This window comes from Callospermophilus lateralis, chromosome 6 (assembly GCF_048772815.1).
Source record: "Callospermophilus lateralis isolate mCalLat2 chromosome 6, mCalLat2.hap1, whole genome shotgun sequence".
NCBI lineage: Eukaryota > Metazoa > Chordata > Mammalia > Rodentia > Sciuridae > Callospermophilus > Callospermophilus lateralis.
In genome coordinates, this window is record NC_135310.1 from 114990506 (window position 1) to 115006069 (window position 15564).

Sequence of the window (15564 nt, forward strand, 5' to 3'; positions counted from 1 at the left end):
ATTCCCAGGGCCCTTCACTTGTTACTGGCCATGATTTATGTTCTCTTCCATCTTCCACCTGTGCATTCTTTTAACAGCTACAGCAACTTGTCCTTATCACAAGACGGAGATGCTCATACAGAACGGCAGCGTGGATGTGAAAAACTAATATTTGACTCCAGAATGACCACTGACCTTGCCTTCCTCAGTTAAGTGTCTCATAGAAAGCACACACACACACACACCCCTTTGAAATTTATCCAAAGACAATTAACATTCCTAAACCTTAGCTCCCTTACAAAAATCCCTTTCACAAAAATAAAATTAACCCTTTCCTTTGGGGAGCCAGCCTCACACTCTGGTCCCTTCTCTTAGTAGAAGTCCTAATAAAATCCTTGCCTGTGTGTTCTCTCCCCTGGCTTGTTTTCATCTCTACTGTCATCAAGTCAAAATTCCCTTGCAGGCATCAGGATTGCTTCGTCCTGTGGTAAGTACAACTGTTCTTCAAAGTGGCTGGTTTATCTTGCTTTCTTACTAGTGATATTTGAGAGTTCTGGATGCTGTGTCTGTGTCAGCACTTGATATTGACAGTTTCATTTTCTTATTTTTAGCCTTCATAAGGGGCATGTTGTAGTGTCTCATTGTGGTTTTAATTGACACCTCAAAATTGATAAATGATATTGAGCATCAATTTCATATGCTTATTTGCCAGGCTGTGAGTGTGTGTGTGTGTGTGTGTGTGTGTGTGTGTGTGTGTGGTGATACTAGGGATTGAATCAGGGGCCTTGTGCCTGCTAGGTAAGTAAGAAGTACTCCACTACTGAGCTGCAACTCCAGCCTTCATATATCCTTTCTGGTAAAGTGTTTGTTTAAATATTTTGGCTGTGCCCCCCTCTTTTTTTAATTGGGGACTGTGTATTTTTCTATCAATTGAGTTTGGCTTGAAAAGTTTTATATAGATCCTGGGTGCAAGTCCCTTATCACTTATGCTTTGCAAAAGTTTTCTCCCAGTCTGTGGTTTGCCTTTTCATTTTCTTTAAAAAGTTATTTATTTTGAGATAATTGTAGATTTGCATGTAGTTGTAAAAAATAATAGAGAGAACTTGCATACCCTTCCCCCAGTTTCCCACAATAGTAATATCTTACATAGCTGTGGTATAATATAACAATCCGGGAATTGACACTGCTTCAATCATTTATCTTATTCCAACTTGTTTGACTTGAAGGCTTTCCATGCACGTGTGTGTGTGTGTGTGTGTGTGTGTGTATTTTGTTCCATGCAATGCTACTATATATGTGGATTTCTGTGACCACCATCCCAGATACAGAACAGTACATCACAAGGATTTCTTTACAACCATAGCCACTTCATGCCCTCTCTACCTCCCTGACAACCACTAATCTTCTCTCCATCTCTGTAATTTTGTCATTTCAAGACTGTTATATAAGTGGGATCATACAGTATTTAACTTCTGACTTTGGCTTCTTTTACACAACCGAATTCCCTGGAAGTTCATCCAAGTTGTTTAATATATCAATAGTTCTGTCTTTGTTATTGATGAGCAATATTTCTCAGTTTGCTTAACTATTCATCAGCTGAAGTACACCTGAGTTATTTCCAGTTTGGGATTCTTATAAATTAAGATGCTGTAAATGTTCACGTTAGAGTTTTTGTGTAAACACAAGTTTTCATTTCTATTCTTTATCTTGGGATAAATGCCCAAGAGTGCAACTGCCAGGTCTCAGAGTAATTGCACTTTCAGTTTTGAAAAAAGGGTCAAACCATTTTATAGTATACGTACATTTCCGCTAGTAAAGTATGAGCGATTTTATTTTCTCTGCAACTTTGTCAGCATTTCAGCCATTGTGATAGACGCATAGTGATATATCTCACTGTGGTTTAAATTTATATTTCCTTGGAGGATAACGAGGTTGAGCATCTTTGTGGATACTAAAGTGTCTTTTGAGAAGCCCATTCTTTCTTGACATGACTTAAATGGGAGGCAATCCCCTTCCTCCAGTCTTACCCTTCTGAAACAGAGCTAGACAGAATACCGTGCTTAACCCTATCTTAGCATAGAAATTTTCCCTGGGTTGTAACTTTCTGTGATTCTTCAGACCCTGATCTCCAAGTGGGCCAGGGCAGTTTTGCTCGACTCGAGATTCTCAGCCAGGATACAGATCAAGTATCATTTCTCCAATGAGGGCACGATAAAATGCAAAAATGATCTCAGTGATAAAAAGAGGCGAAGACACGAGGAAGGAACGGGTTAAGGAACCAGGCAAGGTATACAAGACACTTATCACTTCTAACCACCGTCCCCAGAGCCTGCCCACGCGCAAGCGCACTGCTCTCCTCTCGGCCCCGCCCCAACTCCACCCCTCTACCTCTCCCTTAGGGCCGTCCCTCCTGGTCTGCGACCAATTAGGGAGAGGAGGCGGGGTCCTGGATGCCGCGGTGCTCGTTGGGTAGTGTTCCTAGTTACTGTTGCTAAGGCTGAGGGGAGCGGGAGGTGGTGGGAGTGACAAGTTTTGGAAGCTAAGGCCTGAAAGAGGTCAAGGGTCAGTGCAGAGCCAGGGAAGAGATGGTGAAGCAGACGATCCAGATTTTCGCGAGGGTAAAGCCCCCTGCTCGGAAGCAGCAATCAGGGGTACGGCGGGGGCGCCAGCGCGGTGGGGCCTCCAGGCCGCGGGTGTGGGGCACGTGAGGGTCCGGCCCCCGGGTGAGAGCTCGGCCAGGGCGCGGGTGCGGCCGGGAATCCCGCACGCACTGACCTAGAGCCCCTGCGGCCACGCAGTTGTCGCTGCACGCTGTGAGGGACGCGACAGTCACCCAGTCCATTCCCTCCCCTCCCAGCCCTGCGGCCGCAAACGCGGCACAGAGCACAAGTGCCCACGCAGGGCAGGCTCGCCTGTTTGCTCACTCACAGAGACTGCTCCTCAGTCGAACCCGGGCATTTACCGCACTTTTCAGGGAAACTGTCACAACTCCATACACACAGGTACACTGAAACGTGTTTTCCCACTGGGGCAAAATATGTTTAAGAGATGCATGCTTCTAAATGTCTGAAATGATACAAATATAGACGGATACACAAAGCATAGACATATTTAATACTTTGCAGTCAGTGGGCCCTCAGGAATTTCTTGTGTATATCGTCATTCTGCAACAAACACGTGATTTTGATATATATTCATTTTAGATATATTTATGCATCCTGACACACAGAATACACATATGTGCTTCATTCAGAAAACATCTATGAGTATTTACTAGGTGCTTTCTCTAGTGTGCTAATTCAGATTACAAAGAATGTCAAGTAAGGCATTAACCTTGGCTCTGAGGAGAGATACTTTGTAATCTTCTTAAATGTTTCAAAATAGTGTTTTCTTTGCCTAGAGGAGAATATAGGCATTCTTACCATGTCTTGAGAAATTGCTACTTGATCTGTGCTTTATCTGCATTTTTTGATCCTCTCAAGAACCCTGCAAGGTGGGTGTCATTTCCTTCATTTTAATGAGGAAACTGAGTCTCTTGGATTAAGTAATGTGACCAGAGTATCCAGCTGGTGAGTTGCAGAACTGTGATTTTAATTAAGGATTCCAGCCCCCACTTCCCCCAAGCTAGCTATTCCTGTTTCAGGCAGGAAAAAAAAAAAAAAAATTATTCCCAGAGTGAGAATTTAGGCAAGGGCAACTTGAGTCATACTTGTTAGTACCTAGAGTAGGTATTTTATTTATGTTTTATTTCATATATATATATATATATATATATATATATATATATATATATAGTGTGTGTGTGTGTGTGTGTGTATGTAACATCATAGTAACTAACAACTTTGCATTTGCCTCATATAACTTATGTATTTAAAACAAGGAGAAATCAATGTTTATCATCATGATGATGATAACTCTTTTTCTTGTAGAGTACATTAAGCAAAAGATGCATAAGAAGACTCAAAGAATATTTTGTTAAAGATATAAAGCAGTATGGGAAGAACCATGAGTATCTTCCCATTTATTCCCTCCTTTTACAATCACCTACACAAAGATTTTCTTAAAGTGCATATTAAATGCATGTAAAAAGTATATTGTATGCAACATCTACCCACAGAGTCTCGACTAAAATCATTGAGTTTACAGAGACTTTGCAGTCAAAAGCAGATGCTCTGGCAAAATGAGAAGATGAGTAAGGTTGGGAAATTGATGGAGAGGACTGGATTTAATATTGCTATCTTTCTGTCTGTCTCTATCAGGCATGTGCTCTATCACTCAGCCACATCAGCAGCCCCTAACTTTCTCTTTTCTTAAAATGCAGGGTTTGGCTCTTTTAATGTGCCTCCTTTTCCACTTCTTAGATGAGTCTAAGACATGGATTACTTGATCCTCCAGAGGTACCTTTAGATGCCGTGTTGCATTTCATGGTATCAGATTCTTTGAAATGTTACATGCTACATTCACAAAAAGAATGGGAATGAATAAATACAGAATTAGTATATTCCTATTTTCCTTTAGAAACTCCATATTTCAGCACTGGATCTTTTTGTCTACAAAAGATTGTATGATTATTTCTCTGACTACAAATGCTATTTGTAATATTAAACCAAGAATGATTCAAAGGCTGTATATTAATCCTATTCCTTTAGACATATATTAAATTATAATAATTTGTAGATTAATAAAGAAGATATATTGTATGGATCTGATAATTTTAGCAATGGCAGCACTTTCCATTTCTACAGTGCTTTGTACATTTCGAAAACATTTTCACATTTATCCTTGCATTTGTTCTAAAAAACAACTAGCCTATCTTAGATAATAAATATTTTTATGACTAAGAGTAGAAAGCCAGTATATTAGACTAAGTTCTCCTGGTTTTCTTAATGACTCAAGATTGGCTTAATCAGAGTAAAGGGGGGCGGATAGCAAGGAGCCATTGTTCCTACCCATCCGTTTTTTTTTTCTACCTGCTGAGAACAGGTAGAAATAGATTTTTAAAAATGCATGCACTTACTTTTGCATGTTTGGTGTTTCACACACTCCCTTCACTTACCTGTAGTTATTAAACTATTTTTGGGGGGGAGGGAGATTTGGTAATGTAGTCCCCTATAGGATATACTTTGAATGCCTCTTGAGAAAATCTAGCCAGAAAGCCTTGAACCTGGTTCTCGTACTTTCTACAATTTTATTTTACAAAGCCACTTTTGTACCTGAAGTTTTCACATTTTAAATGAGAGGTTTCAATAAAAATCCACTTAGGAAATTATTCATACTTTTGGAGGTTCAGGGGGACGTTTACTTGTTTAGGAATATGACTTTCCTCCCATAATCAAGCATCTAAATGGGTCTTAAACAGGAAGTATTGCCTGTTAGAAAAAATTTTATTTCTTGGTGAAAGACCTTTTTTTAAAAAAATCCTCTAAATCTAATGAATGATTTTTTTATGGTGCATTACAAAATACTTCCATTTCCATTACATCATTTGGTGCCCCCAGCAATCTTGTAAGGGAGGCAATTCTGTTTTTCTCATTTGCTTTATGTTCAAGGAACCTTGATTCTGAAAGTGGTGGCAGATCACACAGCTGGTAAATTGAGCTCAGTGTTTGGACACTAAATATTATGCTTTTCCTTCTTCCACATGATTTCTTTATAGGCTTGAGTCTTGGTTTTCCTGGCCAATAAATAAAGAAGTAGGTAACCGAGAAGAGAACCAGAGAAGGTCACAGTTGTGGGGCTTTGATTAAGACCTCCATTTCCATATCAGCTTAGAGAGGCTAAGTGATTTCTCCCAGGTCACTTGCCAATTAGTGGCTGGGCTGGGTTGAAAATGACATCAAAGACATGAAGTACATGTATCTTCTGAAGCCCCATGTCTTATCAAATGTCTGAGTGTATCTTATGGAAACTTGGACTTCTTTGAACATAACTTAAATTTGAGCATTCTCACAGCTCTGTGAGAAGACTCAGATTACTCTCATTCTTGTATCTGTGTCTAGAAGTTTGTAAATACTCAGAAATGCTTATTGGTTATAGTAAAATGTTATTTTTGATAAATACCAAAGCAATATTTAGATAATATGCTGCTTTCAGGGCTATTTTTTCAGTGACAACAACAGAAACATTCAAATTCTCAAATTTGAGTGTTTAGATCATTCAGAGATGATCTGAGTTTTTGTTTTGTTTTGTTTTCTGTTTGTTGGTACTGGGGATTGACTCAGGGGCACTCATCCACTGAGCCACATCCCTAGCTCTATTTTTGTATTTTATTTAGAGACAGGGTCTCACTGAGTTGCTCAGTGCCTTGCTGTTGATGAGGCTGGCTTTGAACTTACGATCCTCTTGCCTCAGCCACTGCGCCCAGCTGATCTGAGTTTTGTTTTGTTTTAAATATAGAGAGAGAGGAGAGAGAGAGATTTTTTTTAATGTTTATTTTTTAGTTTTCAGCGGACATAACATCTTTGTATGTGGTGCTGAGGATCGAACCCAGGCCGCACGCATGCCAGGCGAGCGCGCTACCACTTGAGCCACATCCCCAGCCCTGATCTGAGTTTTGATATAGCATTGATTCAGGTTTTTCCTCTTGTTCTGTTCCATATATTTGTTTGAGTGCACACATTTCAATGAGGAAAATGATACTGTTTTGACATTTTATTTTATTTTTTTCCCTTGGAACTGGGGGTTGAACCCAGGGCTTTTTGAATGCAAGGCAGACACTTTGCCACTGAATTACTTCCCAGTCCATGACATTTTATCTAAAAGTACAATTTTATACCATTATTATGCAAGTCATAATAACACAGTCATAGTTCAAGCTGTGATTTCACCATTTTATATTTATTCTTATATTTACAGATTTATTCCATAGATGATGATGAAAATTTAACACCTAGCTTGGAAATTATCATACCTCGTGATTTGGCAGATGGATTTGTGAATAATAAGCGAGAAAGCTACAAATTTATGTAAGTTTATCTTTCTTTTGCTTCATTCCTTTTTCATTATTGGACTAGCTTTTGTCCTGCATTAATATTCACTGTGAACTCATTAGCCCCATTTCTTGTGGGGAAAGTAGTATGGTTGTCTCATTTGGAGGAGGAACTCAAGTTCACTGTTGTGCTTAAGGTTGAAAGAGGAGATATTTCTTTATCTGAGATTATATTCCAGGATTTCAGCCTTTCTTTAAGCTCTGTTTATCTGATGTTATCTTTTCTATACTCAGCCTGCTCTGGTTTAGCACTTACAGGAAATTCCAATGAACAACTAAACTTTTTTCAAGATAAAACCTTTAGGTATAATCTTGTATACTGTTTAGGTAAGCCTTCTTTAAAATATGATACACAGATTGCATATGCACATATATACACTTGATATCTATGCTGTCCAGTATAATAGCCATAAGCCACATGTGGCTCTAGAGCTCTTGAAGTATGTTAGTCAACAATTAGATGTCAGGGCTGGTGATATGGCTCAGTTGGTAGAGTGCTTGCCTTATATGCACAAGCCCTAGATTTGATCCCCAGCACCACAAAAAAAATGTTTTGTAAAGTATAAAATACATGAAGCCTTTTTGAAAGCTCAATATGTGAAAGAGAAAGAGAATATAAACTATGTTAAGAAGTTTTTCATATCTATTATATATTGTAATGATAAAATTTTAGATGTATTGGGTTAAAATATACTACTGTAATTATTTTCACCTATTTTGTTTTACTTTTTTCAAAAGCCAAGCTCCTAGAACATTTTAAGTTACATATATGCTCAACATTTATGGATTACATTATATTCCTTTTGGGCAGTGCTGAATCATAGTGTCTGGGTGGAAAGTACCAATGGGCCACCCATGGATAATTACTAGTGCCTTTGGTCTGAATACTTTTATAGTAGCCAGTCTTTGAATTTGGGAGGATTATGAATATATATTTCACACTGTCTTTATTCTCAAATTTCAGATTAAGGCATTTCTTTTGATCACCACCTTTGATTTCTGGAGAAGTTTGAGCTCAAGTTAAATGCATATGTGATCTCTAACACAAATTTTGGTGGTGGATTTCTAGACTTAACTGAAGGAATCCTAATTATTCACTTGCATCTCTCTCTAGACTGTTTTGAGACGATCCTGCCCTGGCCTTTGGACAAAACTGTCCCAGACACTTTAAAGTTTTGTTTGACTCTCTGTGTCTGTCCGTCTGTCTGTCTGTCTCTCTCTCTCTCTTTCTCCAGCCCCCACCCATGCTTCCCCTTGCCTTTTCTGTCTTTTTCAGTGCTGGGGATTGAACCCAGGGCCACATATATGCTAAGCACACACTCGCTACTAAGCTATACCCCCAGCTCCTCTCTTTTTCAGGTTCTTATTTGCTCTTATTTTTTGGCTCATAGAGAATTCTCCTTGATCTTTGTATCTGTACATTTTGTCTCTTTCATATATATATATCTATTTCCACACCCACCCTATCTTCTTCATTTGTCTCCTTTTACAGCAAGTACAAGCAGGATTGCTAACACATGTTGTGTAGTAAAGTGGTCCTTGCCTTGTCTTATTAGATTCCCGTTGCCTTTCATTAACTCCTTTAAGAAGTATCCTATGACACATGATTGACTTTTGCAGAAGGGGCATTCTTCTAGAAGATGTAAGCCTGTTACATACCTAAATAGCTATGACTTCATGGCAGTTGGTAGCTGGTCTAAGCCAATCTCTATAAAGCAACACTTCGTTGAAACATTTGATTCAGCATGATCCCATTATTTTAAGAACAACTGATCAGGGCTGAGGTTTTGGTTCGATGGTAGAGCAGTTGCCTAGCATGCCTGAGGCATTGGGTCTGTTCTTCAGCACCACATTAAAAACAAATAAATAAAAATAAAGGTATTAAAAAAAACAACTGATCATATCTTTATCTATGGACCCTTTCTAAAGTATTCTTTGCATTTTATAGAAACAGGGCATTTAAATATATATTTATTGAAAGAGCACCATTTGCTTATATTTTAGATCTCTGAATTTAAAGTATTGGTTTTAATATTTAAGATAAAATAAAATATTCAACTTATACATATATTCAGAGATAAATATTTAAGCATTTTGAAGGCTGTTTTCTCCTAAGAAAACTCATTCAATCAATAAATATTTATTGACTACCTACCATATGCTGTGTTCATTGCTAGGAATACAGTAGGGAACATGCACCAAAGCTGCTGTTCTTCTGGAGCTTATATTTTAGTGGGAGGAGACAGATAAGCAAATTAATAAATGCATGTCAGAAATTGTTAAGTGTCATGAAGAAAAGTAAGGTAGGAAAGAGAGGTGAGGAAATCAGCCATGCAAATAGCTGAGGGATGAGAATGCCAGGCCAAGGGAGTAGCTCGAGCAACGTCTCTGCAGGGGGAGCGTTGCCAGAATGTTTGGACACAGGTAAAGGGATCTGGGGGGCTGGAGTGCAATGAGCAAGGGGGCTAAGGGGGAGAAGAGAAGTTGAGAAGCACAGAGCGAGCAGATTATATAGAGCCCTGTGAGTCATGGTGAGCACCATGGAAGGCAAGGGAAGGTTTTGAGTAAAAGAATGAAATGATCTCACCTAAGTTTTAGCAGGATCACTCTTGACACATGGAAAACAGACTGTAAGGAAAACTAGACTAGAATTTATGGTAGCTTGGGCCAGGGTGGAAATGTTAATAAATACAGTGTGCCTTCTATATCTGCAGTTCTTCAGTTCTGATACACAAATCCAAACACCTGTGGATTGAAAATATTGGGAAAACAAACAAAAAAGGGCATATTGAGCACTCACAGACTTTTTTCTTGTTTTTTTTTTTTTTTCCTAAACAATATAGTTAATGACTATTTACACAGCATTTACATTATATTATGCATTCTAAGTAATCTAGATATGATTTAAAGTATAGGGGAGTATGTGCATAGATTATATGCAAATATTATGTCAGCTTATATAAGGGATGTGAATATCTTTGGATTTGGGTATCCATGGGGTTCCTGGAATCAGTGCCCCAAGGATACCAAGTGATGACTGGAATTGGATTATGGATGCATTTTGGAGGTCAGAGCTGGTAAAATTTGCTAGTAGATTGAATATAGAGTGCAAAAGAAAGAGAAAGAGTCAAGGGTGTCTGAAGGATTTTTGGACTCAGCATTTAGAAAGATGGAGTTGGAGTGGGGGGTGAGGAAGATTGCAGGAAGAATGGTTTGGGGTACAAAAAGATCAGTATTTGCTGAGTTTGAAATGGAGTTCAGAAAAATCCTACCTAACATCTTAATAAATGAAAGGACCTCCTAGAAATCAGGTATCTCCAGTTGTGTCTCAAGGCATATTACTGATGGGCTTTAGGACCATGAGTAACTACTTCATCTCTGTGGATCTAAACTTCTTCCTCATAAGCAATTACACAGAACTGATAAAATCTCTCCTAATTCTGTGATTCTGTTTTGCTCTTGAGTTGTTTTCAGAAAATATCTGATCAAAATGCCTTTTTAGATTGCTATGCTACCATGTCAGAAAAAATAAAATATTTGGGATGATATTATTTATCCTTAATGTACAATTAATGACTTATTATAAAGTTTGATGCCAAAATCCTCATTCTAAAATGGGGCGGGCCAGTAAACAGAGGGCTCTGAATTGCTTGTGATTCTACCATCTGCTATTGTAAACAGTGGAGAATGTCATGTTTTCCCAAGGAATTCACTGTGTTTTATAGGTAACTTCTCACCTAAAGCTCATTAAAAATGCTTGGTACATAGACACTCAGTATATATTTGTGAAACAAATAGATTAGTAAATGAATATACCATAATTAATTATTTTACAAAATGTATCTTTTATAGTACATTCTGTGTTTGATTCAATGTCTTCTTTAAAACTCCTGCCATTTCTTGATTACGTAGTAGTAGACATAGTTCTTATTATGTAAGGATGTGTGGTCAAGAATGGCTGATTGATTCATCAGTCATCATCAGCCTGATAAAAGAATCCAGCTAGCTTTCTGTACCACCCGTCTCTTCAGAGGCACCACTAGGGGTCTGTACTAAGATGTCCTAGTGGACCATGCTCTGGAGAGCATAGGGAGACCTGTGTTATGTCGATGTCTCTATAATGCTGGTGCTCATATCTGAAGCTGTTTTACACCTGCCAGGTTTTGAGGAGTGGTCTGAGCACATTGAACAGTAAAGACTGCTGTCTAAAATCACCTTGCCTGAGAAATGCCTTAGAATATCTCCTTGTGTAGTTCATTATTTACTTTTCAAAAACAAATGTGGTTCAGCTATAGGAATCCTTTAAATTTAATGTAGCCCAGAGGTTCCTGCAATAAAGACAAATTTCTTAACGTTTTATATTTCCGGTTTTATATTTCCATCTCTAGACACTCTTCTGAAGTTCCCAGCAGTGAAAACAGGTTTGCATGTCACCTATAGTCTCCACTTGGATTGAACACATGCCAATTTACTTGAGTACACAGGCATGTAGTCCAGAAGTTTCTGTGTCTCCCCGAGAGTTGCTTAGGATGTCCTCAAAGTGTTTATTTTAAAGTTTTTGCTTTAAAGTTCTCATCTCTACAATTTTTATTTTGAAAAGATTTAAATATATAAGGTGGAAGAACAACCCAGTCAACATTCATATACTCTTTATGGGAGATTCACCCTTTGCTAACATTTTGGTTGGTCTCTCTGTCCCCTCCTCCCAGCCCGCCTCCCTCTTCTCATTATTTCGATGTTTTCATGGGGGCCTACATACTGGTAGTACCTCACTTCACTGCAAAAGAATAGATGTGTCTCCTACTCAAATTATTCCACTGTGCTTGCAATCCTGTACTCATCAGAGTGGCACCCGAGAAGAGTGAAACTGACACCACACCACCTCCCATTCCCCCGTCACTGCCAATCTAGTAAAGACTTCTCTTTGCAGAACAGATATATCTTAGTTTACTTTTTGACTTTTGAATCTTGGTCAATAAAATGAAACAATGCTATCTTGAGAATTGACATTGTTGATACTGGATTTTAGTACCTAATTAGTGAAACATAAACTTCAGTTCAATTTAATTTTTAAATTAAATTCAATAATGATACAATTCACAGTTGCCCCCATTTTCTCACAGGTCAGACATCAGAAGTTCTTTGGCTGTTTACATCCTGTTCTTGGGTTTCCATTTCATGCAGTTATCTGAATTTGAATTTGATGCCAATTGTAGACACTGTCTCTCTTGAGAGCTAAAAAACACACAGTTTATTATTTGGTTCAAAGCTGCTGCAGATTTTCAGAGAGATTTATTGTGCAGATCTTGTCAAAGCAATACTGTTTACCCACCATTTGTATACAGGAGTACAAGAGCACAGTGTGGTGGAACTACAGGACAAACATTGTGTTAAGTTAGGTAAGCCCGATGATGTAAATGTGGGGTCATTTACAAAGCTTTAGAAAAACAAGATTTATTAATCCAATAGTGTTTGAAGGCTCAGCATTTAAATAATTACCACTTTCACATTGCAGATTTCAGAGGATTTTTGATCAAGATGCAAAGCAAGAGATCATTTTTGAAAACATTGCCAAACCAGTTGCTGAGAGGTAGGATTTCCCAGATTTTCTTCAGTGGGTTCGTGGTTTTTCATCTTGTCTTCAATTCTCGGATAATTGTGGTAATGTGCTTCAGTATACCAATTATACACTCAGGCTTTAGGGCATGTAATGATGAGAGCATTAATATCTTCTGTTCATATAGCCATTTGTTTTAGACTTAAATTCTGAGCCTCAAAACAAACCATTGTGATAGAACAGCTATTGTTACTCCCATTTGCAAAGACAGTGTGAACTGAGGACCACAGGAATGGATGGCACTCACCGGATGGGGTTGCCAGGCTAGTGGTGGCAGAGACCTAGATCGTTTTCTAGTTGTTAACTCCAGTGCCCCTTCCTTAGTTCAATATTTCAAGCATATGGTTAGATGCACAAGGAATAAGGTATGTGTGGCATTTTTAATCTCTTTTTGTACCAGGGATTGAAGCCCGGGTGCTTAACCACTGAGCCACATCCCCAGCCCTTTTTATTTTTTATTTAGAGACAGGGTCTTGCTGAGTTGCCCAGGCCTTGCTAAGTTGCTCAGGGCCTCGCTAAGTTGCTGAGGCTGGCTTTGAACTCCCAATCCTGCTTCCTCAGCTTCCCAAGCTGCTGGGATTACAGGCATGTACCGCCTCGCCTGGTTTATGGGTGGCATTTGAGAGGCCTACTAACGATTGGCTCTGCTCTACCTCAGGGTCATTTCAAAGCTTGGTCCATTTGCTTTTATATATCCAGACAGTTCCAAGCTTCTGACTACTAGAACCAAACTCTCATGAAAATACAGAATAAATCAGAATGACAATTTGTTAATATATCTTGGCTAAATCCCTTTGGGATTAGACACTCAAGCCCCCTGATAAGTATGCTGTCTTCTTGTAGGGAATCTACATGGAAAACTCCACTAATAAGGTTGCTTTCTGATCCTGAAATCACATGGATAATCCTAATGACCTAATAACCCCCAACACATCCATCTTTACAATTAAGATGAAAAATATATCTATAAATGCACCCAAATTCAATTTCACTCATCAATATCCTCTTTTTGTAAACATTTCTGGAAATACATTGCTTTACTTTGTCTCTCCTATTATGAATCTTGCTCAAACTGAGTCCTTGTCTTTTAGTACTGTCTTCCTTTATGGGTAAAATACAATTGAGTAGGCTTTCTTTCAGTTATAACACAATCCATTTATAACACAATCCTCTTTAGATCTGGTTTCCTTGATTGAATCTCAAGCATTTCTAAATTCCCTTCCTTTCAGTAATCATTTGTGTTAGGCGATTTCTCAGGTGGCTACTTTCATGTTTATTTTGAAACTTCCTAATATTATTCTGGAGGGGACCTCATTTGTTTCGTGGATGCCCAGGTCTTCTCCTTCCCACTCTTGACTCTCTCCCACCTTGATCCCACCGCCTGCTCCAGGCCCTGCCCTCTCCTCAGCTTTTCTTTATGGCAAATCCATTTGAAATAGTTGACTGTATTCGCTATTCCATTTTCTCTATTATGCCCAGTTCTTAGATTTGGGTTCCCTGTGCTCCCCTGAGATTGTTTTTGTCAGTCAGCCGTGGCTTCTATTTGCTAAATTTAACCATGGCCTTTTCTCAGTCCCCCTGCTCTTTGGTACACCTGCTGTTTTGACACAGTTCATTATTCCACCGTCTTCACTTGGCTTCTGAGGTGGCCACACTCCTGATTTCCCACTTACCTCACTAACCCCTCCATAGTTAATTTATTTAACTTTATATTCAGTGACCATTTGCTCTTGCTGTCCCCCCTGCCTGAAATTCTCTTCCCTCAGAAGTCTGTATGGTTCCTTCCTCAGCAACTGGAAAGTCTTTGACCATTTTCCTGGTGAAGTCTTCCTTGGCTACCCCATTTAAAATGACACCCCTGCTACGCTTCCTTTCAACACTTAGCACTTATTACCACTGACATTCCATATAGTTTGATTATTAGTTTGTGTGTGTGTGTGTGTGTGTGTGTGTGTGCGTGTGTGTGTGTGCGCGCCCACCTGCTTCTTCCAGAACAAAATCTCCATGAAAGCAGTGGTTTTGTTTTGTTCATTAACTTGACAAGGACATCCAACTCTAATGACAAGATTTCAAAAATGTCAGGCAAGAATTGTGATCAGGTAGCTCAAGTTGGTCCTAGAGGGTCATATCAGTAGGAATAGAGCATTCTATCCATAGGAAATATCCTCTTTGTCCTTTTTATTATTTTTCATCCTATATTCCATTTTTCTGAAAATCTTTGTGCTCCAATTTTTTTTCCTACTAATCTTGGTCTGATTTATATTTCTCTATCATTCAATTGCTTTGTGACATTTTGTGTTCAGGTTGTGAGTCTGATTGACAAAATATAGCTCACCTTTTCCTTTTTAGCCAAACATAGTATTCCTGATCTTTAATAGGCTACTTTAATTTACTTATTTTAATTCCTCTAACATTGTTTGAAGCTCTTTCTTCTATAATTTTTTCCATTCATTGTACATATATATTTTTCTTTTCTTGCCTCCCATTGGTTTGACCGTGCTCTTCATCATTGCTGTTTTCATTTTCTCCTTCCAGTTGTTCACTGTGTATTAACCCCTCTAGTTTAAATTAGGATCTTTAAACCTATAGGAATCTTCTCAATATCTAAACTTCCTGTTCCTGCCCCAACCCCATTCTCCCCACATGCCCTCCTGCCTCTCCCACTAGGACCTTGGCACACTCTTCCTCTGCATCTCCTGCCCCCACTACGTCCAGTTTGGAGATCAAGGGATCTTTCCTTCTGAATTCTTATTAATCATCTTATTATAAACAATTATGTAAATTTATCTCTAAGTTTACCTGTTTGTTTGCTCATCAGTGTTCCCTGTACTCATGTCTGTTTCTTCAATTTCTTTTTGGTAATCATCCTCAAAAAACTTTTGGGAACTTGCCGAAGCATTTCATTTCATTCACAATTCAGTGGCAGTTTGAGTGGGTAAGTGAAATAAGTCAAACCCAGAAAGTCAAGGGTTGAATGTTT

The 15564-nt window shown here is 38.6% G+C and overlaps 1 protein-coding gene across 1 annotated transcript in view; it reads left to right on the forward strand.

Annotated features, from left to right (window-relative positions):
- The first annotated feature begins 2564 nt into the window (after nt 1–2564).
- Nucleotides 2565–15564, forward strand: part of Kif6 (kinesin family member 6) — a 387415-nt gene continuing 374415 nt past the window's right edge. The window contains exons 1-3 of the mRNA XM_077109561.1: nt 2565–2630; nt 6835–6944; nt 12483–12557. Of these exons, the coding sequence (XP_076965676.1) occupies nt 2565–2630; nt 6835–6944; nt 12483–12557 (251 nt within the window). The remainder of the gene's footprint in view (nt 2631–6834; nt 6945–12482; nt 12558–15564) is intronic.